General features: G+C 43.9%; 1 protein-coding gene across 24 annotated transcripts in view; it reads left to right on the top strand.

Moving 5' to 3' along the window:
* Kalrn (kalirin RhoGEF kinase) overlaps window positions 1-19326 on the top strand; it is a 612231-nt gene that overhangs the window by 376468 nt on the left and 216437 nt on the right. For all 24 annotated transcript variants that reach the window (XM_052740404.1, XM_052740400.1, XM_052740397.1 and 21 more), the window contains exons 24-27: window positions 3122-3188; window positions 3682-3791; window positions 15858-15927; window positions 18545-18634. In XM_052740404.1, the coding sequence (XP_052596364.1) occupies window positions 3122-3188; window positions 3682-3791; window positions 15858-15927; window positions 18545-18634 (337 nt within the window). The remainder of the gene's footprint in view (window positions 1-3121; window positions 3189-3681; window positions 3792-15857; window positions 15928-18544; window positions 18635-19326) is intronic.

Genomic DNA, 19326 nt, shown 5'->3' with positions numbered 1-19326 from the left:
TATGCCTGTACTGAACAGGCACAGACTATTTTCTTGTCATTATTTTCTAAACAGTATAATATAGCAATTATTTGTGTAGCACTTATGCTGTCTTGAGCATTATAAGTAATCTAGAAGTTATTTAAAGGGCTTGGGGGATGTGTGTAAATTATATGCAGATACTATGCCATTTTATAGAAGAAACTTCAACAATTGCAGGTTGGGGTACCCACAGGGATCCTAGATCCCATCCCCCGAGGATATATTCTCAGTAAATCTTGGCCGCAGCTAAGCAGAACGCATTGCCCCTTTGATCGGTTGGTTAGAGGGTAGTTACTGACCCACACTTCACATTCAGGAATTACAAAGGCCTTGAACATGTGAAGAATGAGCTATGTCAACCTTACAATATCTTGATGTTTTACTTTCTTTAAGTTGAGCTTATAAAAATCACACATATGCAGAGATCATGGGAGGAGCTTTATGAAGAATATTTTATTATATTCTGAGTGAAACTGGAAAGAAATCAGTGTGTGGGGAGGTTAAGTAGTTAATTTTATCAAAATGAAAAAGGGATCACAGCTTCCTTAAGACTGAAGGAACAAGAGCTGGTCTGTGAAGTCAGACTGTCCTTCGTGTGAGGTTGCATTGGTTTGTAGAGCTGTGTAACAAAGTACCACAACGTGGGGACTTCGCCAACAGAAACATACTTGTCCTGGAAGCCAGAGAGCTGAAACCAAGGAGTGCAAAGGTTCAGTTCTCTCTGAGGGTAGAGAGGAAAAGATCTGCTTCAGGCCTCCCCCTTCATTTGTTAGTGGAATATTCACAGTCATGTGCCATTCCTCCTGAATGTTTATGCCTGTGTGCAAATCTCCCCTTCTGTAAGGATATTGGCCATTTTGGATTGAAACCCACCCTATTCTGTGCTGTAAAGATTATTTCCAAATAAGTCAAGATCTGAGGAATGGAGAGATGGGGGACACAATTCAAGCCGTAACAGAGAAGCCATGGAGAGGATTGCATTTGGCTGGCCCTCCAGGCTTCTTTCTGGGACAGTGGAGAGAATGGAGGAGTACATTATAAAGAAGGTTAACATGGAGGAAGGAGGTGGAGAGAAAGAACAAGAAAAATGGAAGCCAATGCAAAGAGCAAAAATGTTTTCCCAAGGCCAGCTGTGCTCCTTCAGATCCTCCCTGGTTTCATAGCAACCTACAGACCTGACCTCTGAGCATTTCCCAGGATCCTATGCACCAGGCAGTTTCCTCACACTGTCTTACTCAATCCTTGGAGCAGTCCTGGGTGGTCAGCTGTGTTATAGATAAGAAGTCCTGGGGCCTGGTGAAGCAGGTCTTAGTTCTAGTGATTGACAGATTTGTAATTCAGTTCCTGTTTGTCTAATTCCAGTATTCACACACTTTCCACTCTGCCAACAGAGGAAGAGTAAGAAGAGAGTGGTTAATTGACTTCTGCAAAAGTGAAGTCTTTAAATCAATCCTTTAATAGAAAGCCACCATTAGAGTGACACATTGCTTTAGGGGGAAGCCCGTCAAGATGAAGATCCCGGGAAAGATGCTGCCCACATAGGATTTCTGGTCGTGTTTTCAAAAGCCCACACCTTGGGGATATAGTTTCTCAAATGTTTCATGTGATAGAACACCTAAAAATAGGCGTTAGAGCGTGAACTATAGGAAAAACTGATACTAAAAATGTAAGATAAATGTTTAAATATATAGTTTGAACTCAATTAGATTATCATACACCAACTAACAAGCACTATTTCTAGTAAAAAAAAATATGGAGGCCGGGCGGTGGTGGCGCACGCCTTTAATCCCAGCACTCGGGAGGCAGAGCCAGACGGATCTCTGTGAGTTCGAGGCCAGCCTGGGCTACCAAGTGAGTTCCAGGAGAGGCGCAAAGCTACACAGAGAAACCCTGTCTCGAAAAACAAAACAAAACAAAAAAAAATATGGAGATTAAAAAGTAAAATAGATGCACAATAATGAAGCCATACATCATCCATGCTCAAGTCCGTTATGTTATTTAGGGGTCCAAAGAGGGAGTCCTTTCCTTAAAGATACAGAGCACAGCCAGGTGATGGTGGTGCACACCTTTAGTCTCAGCACTCAGGAGGCAGAGGCGGGAGGATCTCTGAGTTTGAGGCCAGCCTGGTCTACAGAATGAGTTCCAAGATAGCCAGGGCTATGCAGACAAACCCTGTCTTGGGAGGAAAAGGAAAGAAAGATACAGAGTATAAACTTCTGAAGAACATGAATCACTTAACACTGTTAACTAATATGGGGCATGCCGGTTTTGTGTGCATAGATGTGTGATGCAAATAAATCTCACTGGAGACACTGCCTAAATATCGAATAGAACCAGCCAAGGTCAAGATCAGCAAATTGTGGCCACAGGTCAAAGGGATTCACCCTCTGTTTTATATAGTCTGTAATATAAAATAATTCTTACATATACTAACTGGTTGAAGGAATCAAACAGAGACTATGTATGGGGACATGTAAGACTTTTAATGCCCTGGTTTCATTGGAACACATCTGCTCTTATCTCTCTGCTGCCTCTCGTGTTACAGCAGCTGTGCTGAGTGGTCATACCAGAGACTGAACAGCCCATAAATATAACCTGGTTCTTTCCAGAAAACTTGGTAAAGCCCTGAGCTCAGTTGGACATCTCTGCCTGACTTGGAACCTGTTTAATTTGAGTACTGAACTATTTCAGTGTAAGTCCGTAAACTACTGAGCAGAGAGCATTCTGGGAGCTCTCAGAGAGATCTGGGAGATGGAAGAGACAACTGCAATTCTGACTGTTTAGCTGCCGAGCTGCAGTGTGAGCAGCCCTACATCTTGTGCACATATGCCTGTGCACACATATGGTCCACAGCGCGTGCACATCAGCACTGTAGAAACGAGTGGAAAAAGCACAAAGCAGAACCAGCTCGTCACAGACATGGAGAAGGGATGGAGAGCACATGACCAGGATGAGAGGGACTCGGGAGAGGGAAGAGCTTTATTGGTGAAGTGGAAAGCAGGAGACTCAAGTGTCACAAGTGCCAGGGTGAGGAAGTGAAGTTGGAAGGGAGGAGGCAATGTATCTATAAGCAACTGAAAGGCCATTTGTTCCCCTCTAGATTCATTATGGCTGAACTGCTCCAAACAGAGAAGGCGTATGTGAGGGACTTACATGAGTGCTTGGAGGTAAGTCCTGCAGTGATCCGTTTCCAGCTCCAGTACAGAAGTGCCATGTAGGCCCTTGTCAATCCCCTGAGAGCAGCCCAGCTCTCTTGCCATTCTGCTGGAAAGTAAAAAGGCAGTTGGAGAGATCTCCCAGAGCCAAGTGCAAATGCATGCGAGTTTAAAGTGCTTTTGAAAAGAAGCTCTACACTTCTCTCAAGTAGGAGCTAGACCCATACCAATAAAAGGGGGGGGAGGAAAGGGGAGTATGTCAGGCACCTCATTTCAAAGTACAAACCGTGACACCGGTTTAATAAATAACAAGACTAGTGCCTGGCCATGCTGAGTTTCAGTGATGGAGTGGCCAGGTTTTCTCTGTTCCACTTGTTAAACGCTTTGCCTTTTGAACTCCATATGCAATCCCAGTTCCACTCTTACCTCACATGCTTGAGGGGTCTCTTTTGTCTCGGTTTCTTGTGGCATGCTTGCCAGTGATGACTCTGTCCCTGTCTTACAGACCTACCTGTGGGAAATGACCAGTGGTGTGGAGGAGATACCACCTGGGATCCTCAATAAAGAGCACATCATCTTTGGCAACATCCAGGAGATCTACGACTTCCATAACAAGTATGTTGGGAGGGGGGGCTTCAGTTGAGCACACTGAAGGTGCAAATGCCAGGCATCTGGCTGCCTGTCAAGTGGATCAAAGCCACTGGTAAGCCTTCTATTCTACCTGACACGGTCTTTCTTACTCCGTCAATCTTGGAGTCAGTTTCTTGTTCACCCTGTCTCCACAGTCGTACAAAACTCTTAGTGGAACAAGAAGTAATCATTCTGCAGTGCCCTTTCAGTTCTCAGGAGGAGCAGGCAGCATCCTCATTTGCTCAGTTAACCTGGTTACCAGAGCATTGAGGCAGCAAGAGTGGCTTTACCCCCATGAAGGCTGTGGGAAATCCTGCCTTCAGCGTTCACCGGGGACTAACCATTTTCTATTCGTGGTCTCTCGGTTTCAAATTTTGTCTCATTCAGCTTTTGTCTCAAACTCTGTCCTCCATTCCTGATTATCCCGTCATCCTTATCCTCAACCAAATATATATATTTGGTACGTCACATTCCTTGATAACTTACAGAAGACATAATCAATCACCACTATGTTTTTGTTGAAGTAGAATTATAGAACACTAAAACCTCATGGCCCGTTTTTCCAGCTCCAAGCTTGATATAAGAATCTTTTCTGTTTCATGCCAAACATATTTGCTGTTAGCAGATGGTCATCTACTAGTGGATAGTGTGACCAACTGGTAGAAATAACTCAGTTGCTAAAATTCAAGTAGAGAGAATCTTGAGACACAGGGGATAAAAATGTGACACTAAGTCCTTGAGCCCTCTTAGGAGTCTGCAGTAGAGAAAGCTGAGTGAGGCTAGTCTTGGGACTTAGTGAGCTGAGACAGAAACTCTGGGGATAGAAAAGCCAGCTTCTCGAGTCCCGAGGAAACCGTGTGCCCAGGTGGAGAACCACCCTGAGGCAAGACTGGACGACAGTGTCCAACACAGTAACCGGGGCATATGTGTAGCTACTGAACTGCTGAGGACCTCAGTTTGGCTTGTTCTTACTTTTAATGCATTTAAATAGTTAGGGGTGGAAAAAATGGCTGCCAGATTGGGCCGTCCCACTCTGGAAAAATGAAACTTCCATACAGCTCTATGCTAAGAATGACCCCCGCCCCAGGCAAGCCAGAGTTGGTGTGAAAGAATCCTGGACTCTGAGAGGGATGGAGAGAAACTGCTGTGATACCACGTCCCTGTCAAGGTAGCGGTTTAGTGCCCACCATGTGCTAACCTGTCAGGAAACTCAGGGCTGGCGGAGCATGTGTTCTGCCTTTTTAGAGTATTGATAAAAATTCCCACTCAAAAAAAAAATTCCCACTCTCCTTTTTTTCATCATAAACGTCGTTATTTGCTTTACCCAGCAGTCTCCAGACACAGTATTTTGTCTTCATGACAGTCGTTAATAAGACTCTAATAAGTCCATTCTTGACCTTTGACCCCAAATTCTATCATCTGAGCCCAGCTCAGTATCACACCGTATCCTCCACGATGCCTGAGAAGATATCAGACGGGCAAACGGTAAATCACATCACTTTATTTGTTTAGCTGTGGTCTTTGAATGTCATTAACAAATCTCACAAATACACTAGCTAAATATGGACATCTGGATACCACAGCATGTATGCACTGCCTGTGAACTCTGCTTTTACAAAATCAAGGGGAAAGAATATTCACTTTAAAATTGAACAGTTAATAACGAAATATCTAACTCAGCTCTGCTTCTTATTCTGATTTCAGGGTGTCACTCTAGCATGCCATGGTAAATGGCTTTATAGTTCTCTAAAGAGCTGTAATCCTAACTATAACTTACAAAATGTAGTTCTAACAAATTCTTTTTAAATTCAAATTAAACCATGTGAAATCTGCACTCTGTGAATGGAGGGAATAGGGACTTTTCCCAGCAGCACTGCCAAACACGTTACCTATTCAGAACACTGTAAAGAACCAGAGGAACCTATTCCCTATGGTGAGATACCTCGCTCAGCCCTGGTGCATGGGGAGGAGCTTGCTCCTGCCTCAACATGCCATGCTTCGTTGACTCCCACGGGAGGCCTTACCCTTTCTGAATGGAGCCGGAGGAGGAGTGGATGATGGAGGTAGAGGGGAGTGGGGGGAAGGAATGGGAGGAGAGGAAGGAGGGGAAACTGTGGTTAGTATGTAAAATAAATTTAAAAATTTAATAATAATAATAATAAAAGAACCAGACGAATGTGAAAACCAGCCCCTGGGTTTCTCGTTGTCCTCCCCACCAGCCTCCTTACCTCATGGTTAGATAGTTTCCCTGACTATAGTAAATTAGAAGCAATAAACATTGTAAAAATCAGACCCCTGAACAAATGAATAGTTGAGTGAGCAGCATTTTGTAAAACTTGAGAGAAAGAGGATAGTATGGCAGAAAAAGGAAAGGAAAAGACAATAAAAATGTAAGCGGAGGATCGTGGCACATACCCATGATCCCAGCACTCAGGAGACTGAAGCAGGGGACCTAGGGCTCCAGGCCAGCCTGGGACATCATCCTGATCAAGGACAGCTGACTGTTTATGCAGAGCATCCTGTATCCCACTCTCTGATCAGCAAAGCCACTGTATTGCAGTGTGACGTAATGATTGATATTAGTAATAATGCTGTATTACTGTAGATCTGTGTTTAAATCGAGGGACTCCAATGGATTCTGAAGGCTACTGACTAAAAGAAATTAATGTTTTAAATTATCAACAATTCGAAGGAACATCCAAGGTTGTCAAGCTGTGGGCTTGTGTTTTACTGTACTGTGTGCTTTCTACTTAAGCCACACAGGTTTTGATTAGTAGAGAAAATATAATAATTCTAAAATCACTAATAAATAAAGATAAAATGGTAATTGGCCAAACTTAGAAAATAAAAAGACTATAAACTAGGGAGGACCATGGCATTCTCTGTATATCCAATATCTGGTACCATGAGCCCGGTACCACATAAACTTACAGTAAATATTTGCAGAGTAGATGGATGGATGGATGGATGGATGGATGGATGGACGGATGGATGGGCGAGCTGAAAAATAAAATTACATCTTGCCAACTTGTAGCTAATGTCATTTAAGTCATAATTGACTAATGGCTTGTGAACATCTCTGAACAGAGAAAAGCTCCTATATATGATTTTCCTCCAGAATTACTACAAGAGCCTCCTAGACCAGCAAAATAATGGGATTTCTAAATGAAGGAGTTTCCCTGGAGCTTCTTCACAGGAAGACATGCAGTTGCCATAACACCTATTTACTTACTCTCTAGGGACACTGTACTTGTCTGGAACCATCAGTTTTTTAACCAGAATGTGTCAGGGGCTCTGTTTAACTCATTTGTTTATGTTTTCAGCAGAGCAGTTCAGTGCTCTCTGTCAGAGAAACATACTACCCTTATGGCTCGTCTGTAGCCCAGGTTATCCACTTGTAGTCCAGAGCGTAAGGTAGGTAGGGTAGGAGGGAGGACTGTGGGAGACTAATCCTGAGAAAGAAATTGCCAGTGGTCACTCCCACCTTAGTGGCATAATTAGCAGTGTCACTGGGAAATGGATACCTGGATTACATTTCAGCAGTTCCTACTGAGCCATCTAAATGGTGTCTCCGAAAAATGGCTACCAAGTGGGTGGGATCTGTCTCAAGAACCTTTGTCTCTGTGGATGTTAAGCACAGAGATTCTGCTTTCTCTACTTCTCTAAAAGATACCTAGGACTTAGTACCTAAAAGCAGTAGTTCCACCCCAATTAGAAGGTGAAGTGGGGTGAGACCCCGGCCCTCTCCTCTCCACACTGCACTTTATCCCCTTCTTAAACAGCTAAATAAAAGGTAATGTCTGTGCTGTCTACACAGGACTTAGGCCTATTTTCATAACGTTTTGCTAAGCCTTCCTGGAACACTTAGACAAAAGAGTGTGTTCTATAAATATATCCTCCAAAGCGTAAAGTTTTACCTAATCTAAAATTTGCAATTAAAAAAATAATTATTTTCTCTTTTCTTTGTTAGATATTCAGCTTCAATCATGACAGCTTTTTGTTAGAATACTTCTCTTTCAGCTAAATTCCAGCTCTGTTTCTTCCTTTTCAGTGATTTGGAGATTTAGTCATATTCATATGAGTTTGAAAAAAAATGTTTTTATGCAGTCTGTACTGTAAGAGCCCAGAGGGTCCTCACAACTATTATATTTAGCTCCCTTCCATTATGATTGACACTAGAGAGGAAACAGTGCATTGCCAGAGTCACACACACACACACACACACACACACACACACACACACACACACACACAAACTCTCATGTACACATGCACTCACTCCCCTCAAGATCAGACCTGGATTTCGGGGAGTTAACAACGACCTCTTCTATCTTCTCTCTTCTCCCCCACTCTTTAAACATTGTCACGCTTGCTGCCCAGTGCGGCCATCAAATCCAGCCAGTTTAATTCACAGTTAACCATTTAAGGAACATCTCCACCTATTTATTCTACAGCTGTGTCCGTTGGGTCCCACACCTCTACAGTAATAACCTGGAAAAAAATCTATTTTCAGCAAGGGCAAATTTGGGGACCAACAACCAAGGCCAGTAGACCTCCCTGCCCCCATGCACCACACTCCTTCCCCGTAGGCATGTCTGGAAGCTATGATTTGGCCAGTCCAGGGTCAGCCAGGAACAGTCACGAGCAGTCAGGGTACACAGCAGGGAGAAGCCCATGATGCCAGGAGAGCTACTAAGTGCTGACTGCTGTTTTTAAAAGACAAGATCTCTTTATATACCCTGGGATGGTCTAAAAGTCACTATAAAACCAGGCCAGCCTCAAACTCACAGCAATCCCCCTGTCCCTGCCTTCTGAGGGTTGAGATTAAAGGTGTGGCCGCCATACCTGAGCAGGACCATATTTTGAACATTTTCCTAGAGTTTCTTCTTTTGGTCGAACCATTTCCGGTTAGGAAATGAAACTGTACCCAGTGGTGAATCTAACCCAGACTCTGACCTGCTGTGAGAAGCAGGAAGTTCTGAGAAGGGATGAGGAAGGGAAAAAATCAGCTCAAAAGAATGAATGAAGACAGTGGTGTCCCACAGAGTCACCAGACAGGCTTCATGGAGGGGGCATTTGAGAACTAAAAGAGATTTTACAGGGAGAGATGCCTTCTTTGATGAAAAGGGACGATTTGAACTAGTGTCCGCCAAGGCAGGGGAATGAAGTCTAACAGGCAGGACGGGAAAAGAGTTTGTAAGTGAGGTTCAGACCAGGCCTGGGTTGTGATGGTCAGGGTCGGATGCTGACCCATCTATTAGGTGCTCACAGGCATGTCTTTGGGACTAGGGAGAAAGGAGGTGGCATGTGGAGGTAATCTGAGTCAAAATGACTGGGAGGGCACACAGGAGAGGGGGGGGTGTGGTAAGATGAGAGAAGGAACCAAAATACCTAGACAGTAGAAATGAGGAAGAAGAGTAAGTGGGCGGATAATAAGGAGGGAAGGAAGATTTGGGGTGAGGGGAGAGGAAAAAGAAGGGATGGTGGGGATGGGCGTCGTGAGTAGTAGGTGAGGAGACTGGTTATGAGGCGTGGAGTGGGCACAGTGAGGAGCGGAGGGCAAGACTGGCCTTCTGGGAGAAGCTCTAACTCAGGGGCATACGCAAGGTGTGGTTTTCAAAATGTGTTTTCTCATAAGCTAAACAGAAAAAAGATAATACATATACATCATGTACACACACCACACACACACACACACACACACACACACGTTTGTCTGGATTTGGTTCTGTGTCTTCCCCGTTTTTGTTTTTGTTTTTGTTTTTGTTTTTGTTTTGCCACACATAAGTTGGTTTACTTCTTGAAGCACGGTGGGCTGACCTACAGCCTTTGGTGAGGCATTGGCTCCCCCAAGTGGAGAGGAAGAGGTTGTGCAGCTCTTGCCTGGGGGCCACCCGCAGGCTGCCCCTACTTTTTCCACAGGCAGCCTTGTTCCTTAAAGTGTGCGTTTTTCGGTGCGCACACAGCCCGAATGCCTGTGGTGTTAGCTGGTGTATCCCTTTCACCGGAATTCACAGAGATGCCAGACGGGAAAGTTCAAAGACTTCAATGATAATCTAGTTCTGTCGCCTTGTTTTATGGAAGCTGACGCTTACATTTCTGACCTGCTCGGAGCCACGGGTGGCGCGGACGAGAACGCAGGCGTCATTTTGTTAATATCTGGACTTTAGGAGAAAGACTTGTGAGCTTTCCCGGGTCCCAAACCCCCAGTCTAAGGATATCCACCAGCTTTAAGCAGAGCCTAGAGAAAGGCCGCTGTGATCTTGCTGCTGTTATCTGTGCTTTCTGGAAGCTTCCAGCGCTGAGGCCAACTGTGCACAATTAAAGGGCCCAGACGAAGAGGCACTCGATTGGATGCGTCACGGTCATGTTCGTTTCAATTGTGCTCATTTTGTCACTCTCTTGCCTTGTTGCTAAGCAGCGTCTTACTAAATAACGTTGTACTTTTTTTCACTTTTACCTTGTTTTAACATTACATGGTATAACGCGGGCAAATAATTCATCTAAATCCCATGAGTGAGCCACAGTGAAGAAGTATCGGAAAACACATTCAGCAGCAATGCTTGCTCTTGCTGTTTGAGATCGGATGCCACACCTCCCCAATCACCCCTCACCCAGACTAAAGTTTCTAGAGTGAAATGAAGAGCAGGCCTGAGAAGCCGGGGCTCAGCCTAGATAACCCAGGAGTGCTGACACTGTGGCAGATAACTCACCTCCTCCCCGTACTTGTCCACTCCTGACTATTCTCCGAGGCTGTCATTCCAATTCCTCCCTTAGCCCCTGCAGCCTGGAGCCTCTGGAGTCTAGGCTATAAATCTGCATGGATCTAATGAATCTTTAAACTCTAGCTCCACCAGTGTGAACACTGAAATCCAGCCTGGCTCCACCAGGAAGCAGTGTCCTGGACTCCTAACTCAAGGGGTTTTTTGTTTTGTTCTGTTTGGTTTGGTTTGGTTTTTCGAGACAGGGTTTCTCCGTGTAGTTTTGTGCCTTTCCTAGATCTCGCTCTGTAGACCAGGCTGGCCTCGAACTCACAGAGATCCTCCTGGCTCTGCCTCCCAAGTGCTGGGATTAAAGGTGTGCACCACCGCTGCCCGGCCTTACCTTCAAGTTTTATGGGTGCTGTTCATTGTTGCCCCAACCTTCGCCATTCCTGGCATTCCAGCAAGTGCACATGTACACCAGGGCTCTAACAACTTCCCCTTGGGATGCACTTACAATTCTCATGTGCCACATCTGGCCTACCCTTGCAAGGTTGTGAGCCCTTCCAGGGAGGCTTCCCCAGAAGCAGTGAGACTACAATCCAGAATATCGGCGAGAGGCTCAGGGTGGTCCTGCTCCCACCGTGCTCCCTGGCAAAACTCAGGGAGAGGAGTTCTGTCAATAACATGCTAGAGGTGTCATTTCCCAGGATTCCTCCAAAGTCTGCATAGTACTTTGTATCGTGATAGTTTAAGAGGTGAGGGCATTGCTTAGGTTTTGAAATGTCGTTAGCAGTTTCAGTCCTTTCTAAAAGAGCCCCAGGCATTCACACAGAAACTTAGGCCGTTTGCTCTGCTCATTCCCTCCACAGCCTGCAACCGCTGACAGGGTGAGGGCCAGGATGTTGCCGCAGAGCAGCCAGGGGAGTGTTCCGCATCTGTGGGAGGGTCGTCAGCCCTTAGGCTGTAATTTAAGCACATCTCAGTGATGGAGGTGGAGTGTTATTGACCATACCAACTTAAGCTGTCCTCGTCATGAGCTTCCCATTTTAAAAGTAGTTTCGTATTCCGCTTTCCTGCAGCCATGACACTGAGATCTTAATAGATGTCTTCTGCAAACTTCTGGACTGAAATGTCCAGCACAAACCAAGAGTTGTTCCACTCTTTAGCCTTTCCTGATAAGTCCAATCCTACAGAGGTGATGGAAGACATGTCAGCTGGAAGCACACTGGAATCTAGAGCAGCTGCCCCAGATGTGGTCTGTTAGAATTACCCAGGAAGCATTTCTACACCACGCAGATTCTCAAACTCCCGAGGGCAGTGTAGAGCCAGGTGTGTCCATCTCTAGACAAGTCTGCTGCCCTCTCCAGTGGGGTTGCTCTTCCAGGGAAGCTTGGGAAGCCCCGTGTGCCATGTCCACTTCCAACATCACATCATTGGCATCCTGCACTAAAGAAAGCAGCTTAGCCCAGTGTTTCTTTAGGTACTAGATCCCCTTGGAACCTGTCAAGATTTTCCCAGGATTGATTTAGGAGAAGGTGGCCAGCTATAGATTTCAGCAAGGACTTAGCGGGGTATACTCCCAACCAGAAACTCTCCATGTATTGGAAAGAGTGAGCTATGTGTGTTTATAGAGAGAATGGGTTTATGACAGTTAACTATCTCTGGCCCTGATGAGCTATTACTAAGTTAGTACCTACTGTGTGCCAAACAGTGGGTTGGGTTCCTTATCTGCCTAAGCTTATGAAATTCTCCAAACTCCACAAAGTTAACATTTTTAAATGAAGACAATGAGACTTGAGGAAACTTCCTCGTACTTAGGACCACAGGGAGCCCTGATTCTGTAGCATGCTCTTGGTTGTAGGAGGCACAGCTAATGACTCTTGGGAGCAGCAGAATGGTAAGCTGATGGCAGCTGCCCTTAAAGCTGTCATTTGGAGGCAAGTGTGGCAGCACATGCCTGTCGTCCCAGCAGAAGGGACAGGCATTCAAGGCCAGCCTTGGCCATCCAGGAATATATGAGACTCTGACTTTAAAAGGAAGTGGGGGGAGGAAGGAATGAAAACCCATCGTTCGGACCTACATCAAGCCATAAAGATGATTTGAAGAGGGATGTCCCTTTCATACCAGTCCCAGAAAATAGCCGGATATCGGAGAATGGTGAATGGGTCTGCAATGAGCATCAATAAACAGACTCTGCTGAAGAGATCCGATCATCTACATCTCCCGCCACATAGCCCTTGGGGACAGCCCTAGCATTTACCACTTAATCCAGGTATCCATTCCTTCACAGACTTACTATTACTTGCCCAAAAAGTATACAAGTGTCATGTTTTAGTCATTTCCTCAGACTTCAATCTCTTATAAGGATTCTCAAATATTTAACTTCTTTATTCCACAGGAAGGTCTTATAGAATCATACCATGCATTTAACTGAGCAAATATTTTCATTTCCTAAGGTTTTCAAATGAAGCATCTTCCTGTGGGGTTTTTTTTTTTTTGGCTGCTGTTTTTCACAAAAAGTATTACTTTAGTTAAATTATTAGGACTCTAAATAAAAGCATAGCACCATCTTCATTTTGAGTCAGTTCAATAGCTACAGTTAACACTGTGTACTTAAAATTAATGTTGAAGTAACCTGGTCGGTTGATCTTGGTCATACGTCAAGGAAAGAGAAGAACTCTGTGTCACTCTGGGTGGCTTTGCAGCTTCTAGAACAAAAATACAATTTATACACGGCACAGTGTTGGGGTCCAAAGTATATGTTGTTTCTTTGGCCACTGGTAAAGGTCAGCCTGTATGACAGAGGACTCAGAATTCAGAGGACTTGAAGCAAGAATATTAGTATTCATATGAAAAATGAGATCCTGAAATTGAGGACCTGGAGGCATCCTGCATTCTGAGTGTGGTATCCTGGGTTCTTGGCTCCAGATTCTCCCCTCTCTCTTGTTCCAAGCTCTCTCTTCCCCCAGGTCATCCTTTCTTAAAACACTTAATAAATCCCTTGTTTAAGAACAGCTCAGATTTTCTTTACCCAGTTTCCCAGATGTTTAGCCCCTCCCCTGGGCACTGTGCAGCCCACCATGGCTCAGAGCTGAGTTCCTACCCATATCTTCTCTGAGATTCATATAAAATGCCAATGTGTAGAATCACCTTATATAGACTATCCAACACCTTGTGAAGAGCCTCTTCAGAAGACATTGTGCTTATATTATCTGGTGTTCCCTGTGACAGGGACCACACAAGAAATGTATATTAGAACTCAGCTCAAGAGAATAAAAGAAATGCACATATGAAAACACACACACACACACACACACACACACACACACACACACACACACACACACACACACACACCTCCTTACTTATATACATGAAAACAGGCCTAATTGCCTTGGTGCAACAGAAATGTTTCTTTCCCTTTGCGCTTTGAGCTAATGTTGGTCCTTAGTTCTAGCAGTACTTAGCACTTCTTCCTATTTCTATTTTAGAACTCATATGAAATGTTTCACCTGCAGTCTTTTAAAGGCAGCAGAGACACGACACTGTATTGATTTTGAAACTGTGTGTTTGCATTTCTAAAGCCCAAATTGCACTTGTAAATGTTCTTGCTCCATGAGTCAGTTTAAGAAACTAAAATTCAGACTTACTAGGAAAAAGAGTATCACCAAATGAGTTCTTCTGGTAGCCCCCCCAAATTTTTAAATGCCTGACTTATTTTATTAATCTAGCAATTACCATATATTGTAGACAAAATTTTAAATTACAGATTGATGAAGAAAAAAGTCACTCACGATCCTACTAATGACTGCTAACATTCTTGCTTGATATTTTTAAATTATACACATAGTTTTTTTAACCACCAAAGTGTCTTCCTGTATCCTTGAAAACACAAACAACATGCATAACATTTATAACCACTTAATCAATTATAAGATTGATTTATATCATAGCCAAAGTATATGGATAATGGTAACCATACAGAATAAGTCAAATCAAAATGAACATTTTTCCCTGATGGTAGAGGTAAGTAGTAGGATAATGTAAGATATTTTAATTTAGTTTTTAAAGTACACATTCATGAAATTTTTAAATTAAGATTACACAGAAAAGTTAACATTGTGAAGTCTCAGCTTCCACCCTGTTTCTTCCACCACCTGGTTCTCTATGGCAATGGTTTTATTAGTTCCCTGGGTTGGAAATAGAATACATAGTCCCTGCTGAGACATCAGGCAATAGCATGGTCTCCTGTACATTTGTTCCACCCCTTACTATTTCCACTTTGTCAAGGCGATCTTCCATATGAACAGATAAAATAAGTGTTGTCTTTTATGAGGGTAGGGGTGGGGATATGTCTGTAAGGTATTCAGTTCTGTGGATATGCCTTAGCTCAGGTATTTTGTTCTCTAGTGACCGTATTTGCTATCATAAATGGTGACATTATTGTTGTTCTAGAATATGTGTCATCTTATATGTATAGATAAATTATATGGAGACATTCCAAGGCTCCAGAAAACATTTTGACTGTGATGAGTCAATCAAATTTGATTGTATCAAATTGCTCCTTGTAAAGACTACATCATTTCTCACTCCCAGAAGTAAGCTTCCTTAAGGCCTCATAATTTTTTTTTGTTTGAAAGATCTTGAGTACATTTTAAAAAGAAAATTTCATTCTAGTCATGCTGGCTCGTGAGAACTTACGTCCTCTAAATCTAACACTATTATTTCATATATTAATTTGGAGTCGGAGTGATCATTTCTTTATAATTTCTTTATAGAAAAGAGTCATGACTTAGACACCCACATGTCCAATAAGCCAGTAATGTGATTCCACTTTAACATATACTGCGATTCCCCTCCCCCATCATTAGAGTCTTCCCTTATGATATCTGTATGACAATCCTTGCTCTCAGTGGAAGAAGAAAGCTGAAAGTTATAAAGAAGCCAATAAAGGATTAAACTTTCCTTCATCTCATCTTTGGGTTCATTCTGGGTTTTCTTAATATTTCTGGTTTTTTTTAATGTTTACAGTATGCTCAGAGTAGTTGAATTGACACAATAAATTTGGAATTGCTGATAAAATGAAAGGTCTAATACAGCTACAGTATTTCATTATCTATTTTCATCTCAGACCTCTGAGGGGGAACTGTTTTGAGTAGCACGAGTTAGTTAATTACCATAATGTTAATCAAACAAGTTCCAACGTAAAAGCCAGCTCCTCGCCTTTCTTACAAAGCACAGGATCATGTGTGGCTGAGCCATGGTTATCGTATGGACCCCAGTACAGTCCTCTAAGTGGGGTCCTCTATACTGAGGTGTCTGACGCAGCCTTTCTCTCCCTTTGCAGCATCTTCCTCAAAGAGCTGGAGAAGTACGAGCAGCTGCCTGAGGATGTGGGACACTGCTTTGTCACCTGGGTAACCAATCTCAATTCCTCCCCTACTGTTCATGTTTCCGGGGGTACAGCTGGAGCCCTGCTCCGTGCCTGGCCTAAGGATTGTCGTTGGTGCCTGTCTCTCTTGGGACCAGGTACTGCAGAAGGTATCATGAGTAGACCTATGAAAGGTAGTACATGTCTGGAGAGCAGAGCCATCCCTGGGAAAGTCTGTGATGTCAAGTCTAAGATCCACCTCAGACTCTCTAAGAACTTTCTGAATGATGAGATCAGAGACCAGGAGAATAGGGGTAGCCTACTACCCTTGTAGCAGCTCAGTCCACCAGTTGCTTCTCCAGGATGTAGATCTAGAAGTTAGAACTTGCAGACACCATCTGTCCAGTTATTGGTTGCACTGTTTTCCGTACTAGAGAAGAACATACTCCTGTGCTCTCCATCCCGATTTTGACTTACAGGATGAGTATATAGTTGTCCTCTTTCTCAGTGCTGTTACCATGGTCCGAGTTAGTGGGCAATATGTGCCAGGTTCTAATTCTCTAAACTGGAAAGGTAAACTTCAGTAGCATCCCCACTGCATACCATTCTGAGCTCGGACTCGTAGATAGGAATCCAGAGAAGTCTGGGAGTCTACTTACGACACCAAATTCAACGACACATCCTCCAGGAATTCTGTTCTGTGGTTATTACCGAGTGGTAATCTGTACCCAAAATGGCCTTTCAGAAATCCCTTCTCAGTCTAGAGAACTAATGCTTAGGAGTAGACAGGACTGTGGATGTGTTTTAGATTTCAATCCTGGGTATATCTTACATAAGAGACGGAACAGCCACTGATACATAACGAATAGCCCAGCCAACCCGATAACTCAGGGCCTGACCCCAGACAGATCTTCTCTGTGTGAACTCTTAGTGTCTGCCTTTAAGCATGCTTTATTTTTTCACAAAGTCTAGGCAGCCATCTTATTTTGTGCCAGTGTGTAATTGATGATTTCTCATAAATATGCTGATAAAGATCATTTGTGATCCCTTGCACAGCCAATATAGAGAAAAATAAGGTTGAGCATCAAGAAAAGGGATTATTTTGTATTGCTTTGGGCAATTTGGGGGTTCTCTTTGAAATCAACAATAAGTACGGCTCATCATCTCTCAGTAATTATGAGTAACTCTTAAGTAGTATAAAGCCCCTGAAATTGTTTCAGAAAACGTTTGGTGAATGGGTAAATTACTCACCTTTTGCCAAGAATTATCTCAAGGAGATTTTCTTATGTTTTACAGTCTGTACATAAGTACAGAGCAGGAATGAACAGTAGAAAGAACCACTTATAATACGTTGAGTGGCAGTGGTTAAACTAAAAAGCCCGCTTGCTTTGGGCTTGGCCACTTGTAACTATGGGAATTTGAGGTCACTTAAGCAATCTCTGCAGCATTCTGCTCATCTGTAAGGTTAGAATAGCTCTAAGGCTCACCCCTAAGGTTTAGGGGTGGCCTGGGGATCAAGGGATGCCATGTATGTAATACATAGGACAGTGAGGTCTGGTATCATAAGCACATATGTGCACTGCCCTCCAGGAAAGGATGTCCCAGGTGTTCAAAAGACATGGAAATGGACAGTGGCTCACCAATGGGGAAAAAAAAACAACAGTCACTAAGATTCACCTTTCCCAGGGGAAAACTGAGGTCTTGAGAGAAATAAGTGAATTTTCACCCAAGCATAAGTCTGGGGCTTGAGGTAACAATCTCTTTGGGAATCATTGTTCAGAAAGTGGGAGAGGGGGTGACCCTCCCTTCTTCCTCCACCCTCATCATTACTCGTGGGAAGTTGGAGGTGAGAACAGGCTCCCAAACTCCCTCCAGTGGAGACATTTGGAATATAAGCAGACCTCCTTCAGAGAGTTTTGCTCATTTTTCACTCTGTTGTTGAATTTGCCTTGATCACCTTTGTCCTTTTTTCAAGAGCAAGAGCATAATTATTGATGATTTGAAGTGAGGGTAATCGATAAGTAAGTTCTTCACAACTTCAGAACATGTTATCATTTTGCTTTCTTTCCAACACAGCCTGGTGTTAAACGGAGCTTCCGTTCAGCAGGCTTTTTATGCATTCCAATAGGAGAAAAGTTTCCATGGGCTGAGAGAACACATGCCACTTTTCTTAAGGAATTCAGACACTGTACAGCCCGTGCTGGGTCTTTCAGGCATTGTGAAGAAAGGAAGTATATCAGCTAGCTTCATGTCAGCTTAGCACAACCTAGAGTCTTTGGGGAAGAGGAAACCTCATTTGAAATTGGCCTGTGGACATGCCTGGGGGCATTTTCTTGGTTCATAATTGATGTAGGAGAGCTAACCTCACTGTGGGCAGGTCCACCCCTGGGCTGTAGTCCTGGGTGCTATAAGAAAGCAGGCGGAGCAAGCCGTGAGGAGCAGCTTTCCTCTGTGACGTCTGGTTCGGTTCCTGCCTTCAGGTTCCTGCCTTGAGTTCCTGTCCTGACTTCCACGGATGGTGGACTACACACCATAAGATGAAATAAACCCTTTTTCCCCCAGCTTGTTTTTGGTCATGATGTTCTATCACCTCAGTAGAGACCCTGGCTAAGACAGGGAGGACCCAGTGGATGCTTATCTTGTCTTATCTTTGTTCTTTTTAGGCAGACAAGTTTCAGATGTATGTCACCTACTGTAAAAACAAGCCCGATTCCAACCAGCTGATCCTGGAGCACGCAGGCACCTTCTTTGATGTAAGCTGTGGTTTTTCCATGGTCAACGGTCCAGGAGCAGGGAGGGAGGGAAGAGATGCTTCTCGGCTTTGCAATAAGTGTTTACCCTTTCTTCCTTGTTCTTCTTTACCAGCCACGCCAAACCTTTATCTCGTGGGTAAAATATTTTGAAAAACTAGAACAAAACAGTATCTGTCTTTTGTTTTACCCCATCCCATCTCAAGTGTGATTTTTGGCAAGGCAAATATTTTTTCTATTTCGACACCAAACCTAGCAAGGCCTGTGATGATATAGCTGATGCTGCCAAAGTGTTTTACTTTCTCAGTCAGTGGTCCACAGGTGTCGTCACTGGGCCAGGCACATCGGCATCCCCTGAGGATCTTTCTGAAGTGTAGATTCCCCACTCCAGGTCCGTTGACAGAACCTCTTCTGGATGCAGCCCAGCATCCTACGTTGTAAGGGGTCCACCGGTGTCTCTGACACCGCCCCCCTCCCCGGTCTGTGAACCACTTCACTGATGCCTTGGTTTGCACTGTGACTACACATTGGAATCTACCAGCTGTCTTTGAAAAATTCCTGACTCCTCGACTTCAGATGCGTAGTTGGCCTGAGTATGACTAGTATTGGGATGGCTGCCAGAGCTGAAAACTGTTGTCGTGGACATCAAGAGAAGGGAAGGCTGGGATTCCCCCACTCTCTCAGAACCTCGGCTG

The sequence above is a fragment of the Peromyscus californicus genome, unplaced genomic scaffold (assembly GCF_007827085.1).
Source record: "Peromyscus californicus insignis strain IS unplaced genomic scaffold, ASM782708v3 Scaffold_16__1_contigs__length_79575227, whole genome shotgun sequence".
Classification (NCBI taxonomy): domain Eukaryota; kingdom Metazoa; phylum Chordata; class Mammalia; order Rodentia; family Cricetidae; genus Peromyscus; species Peromyscus californicus.
The sequence above is the reverse complement of the archived record's forward strand: the minus strand, read 5'-3'. Positions and strand labels throughout refer to the sequence as shown.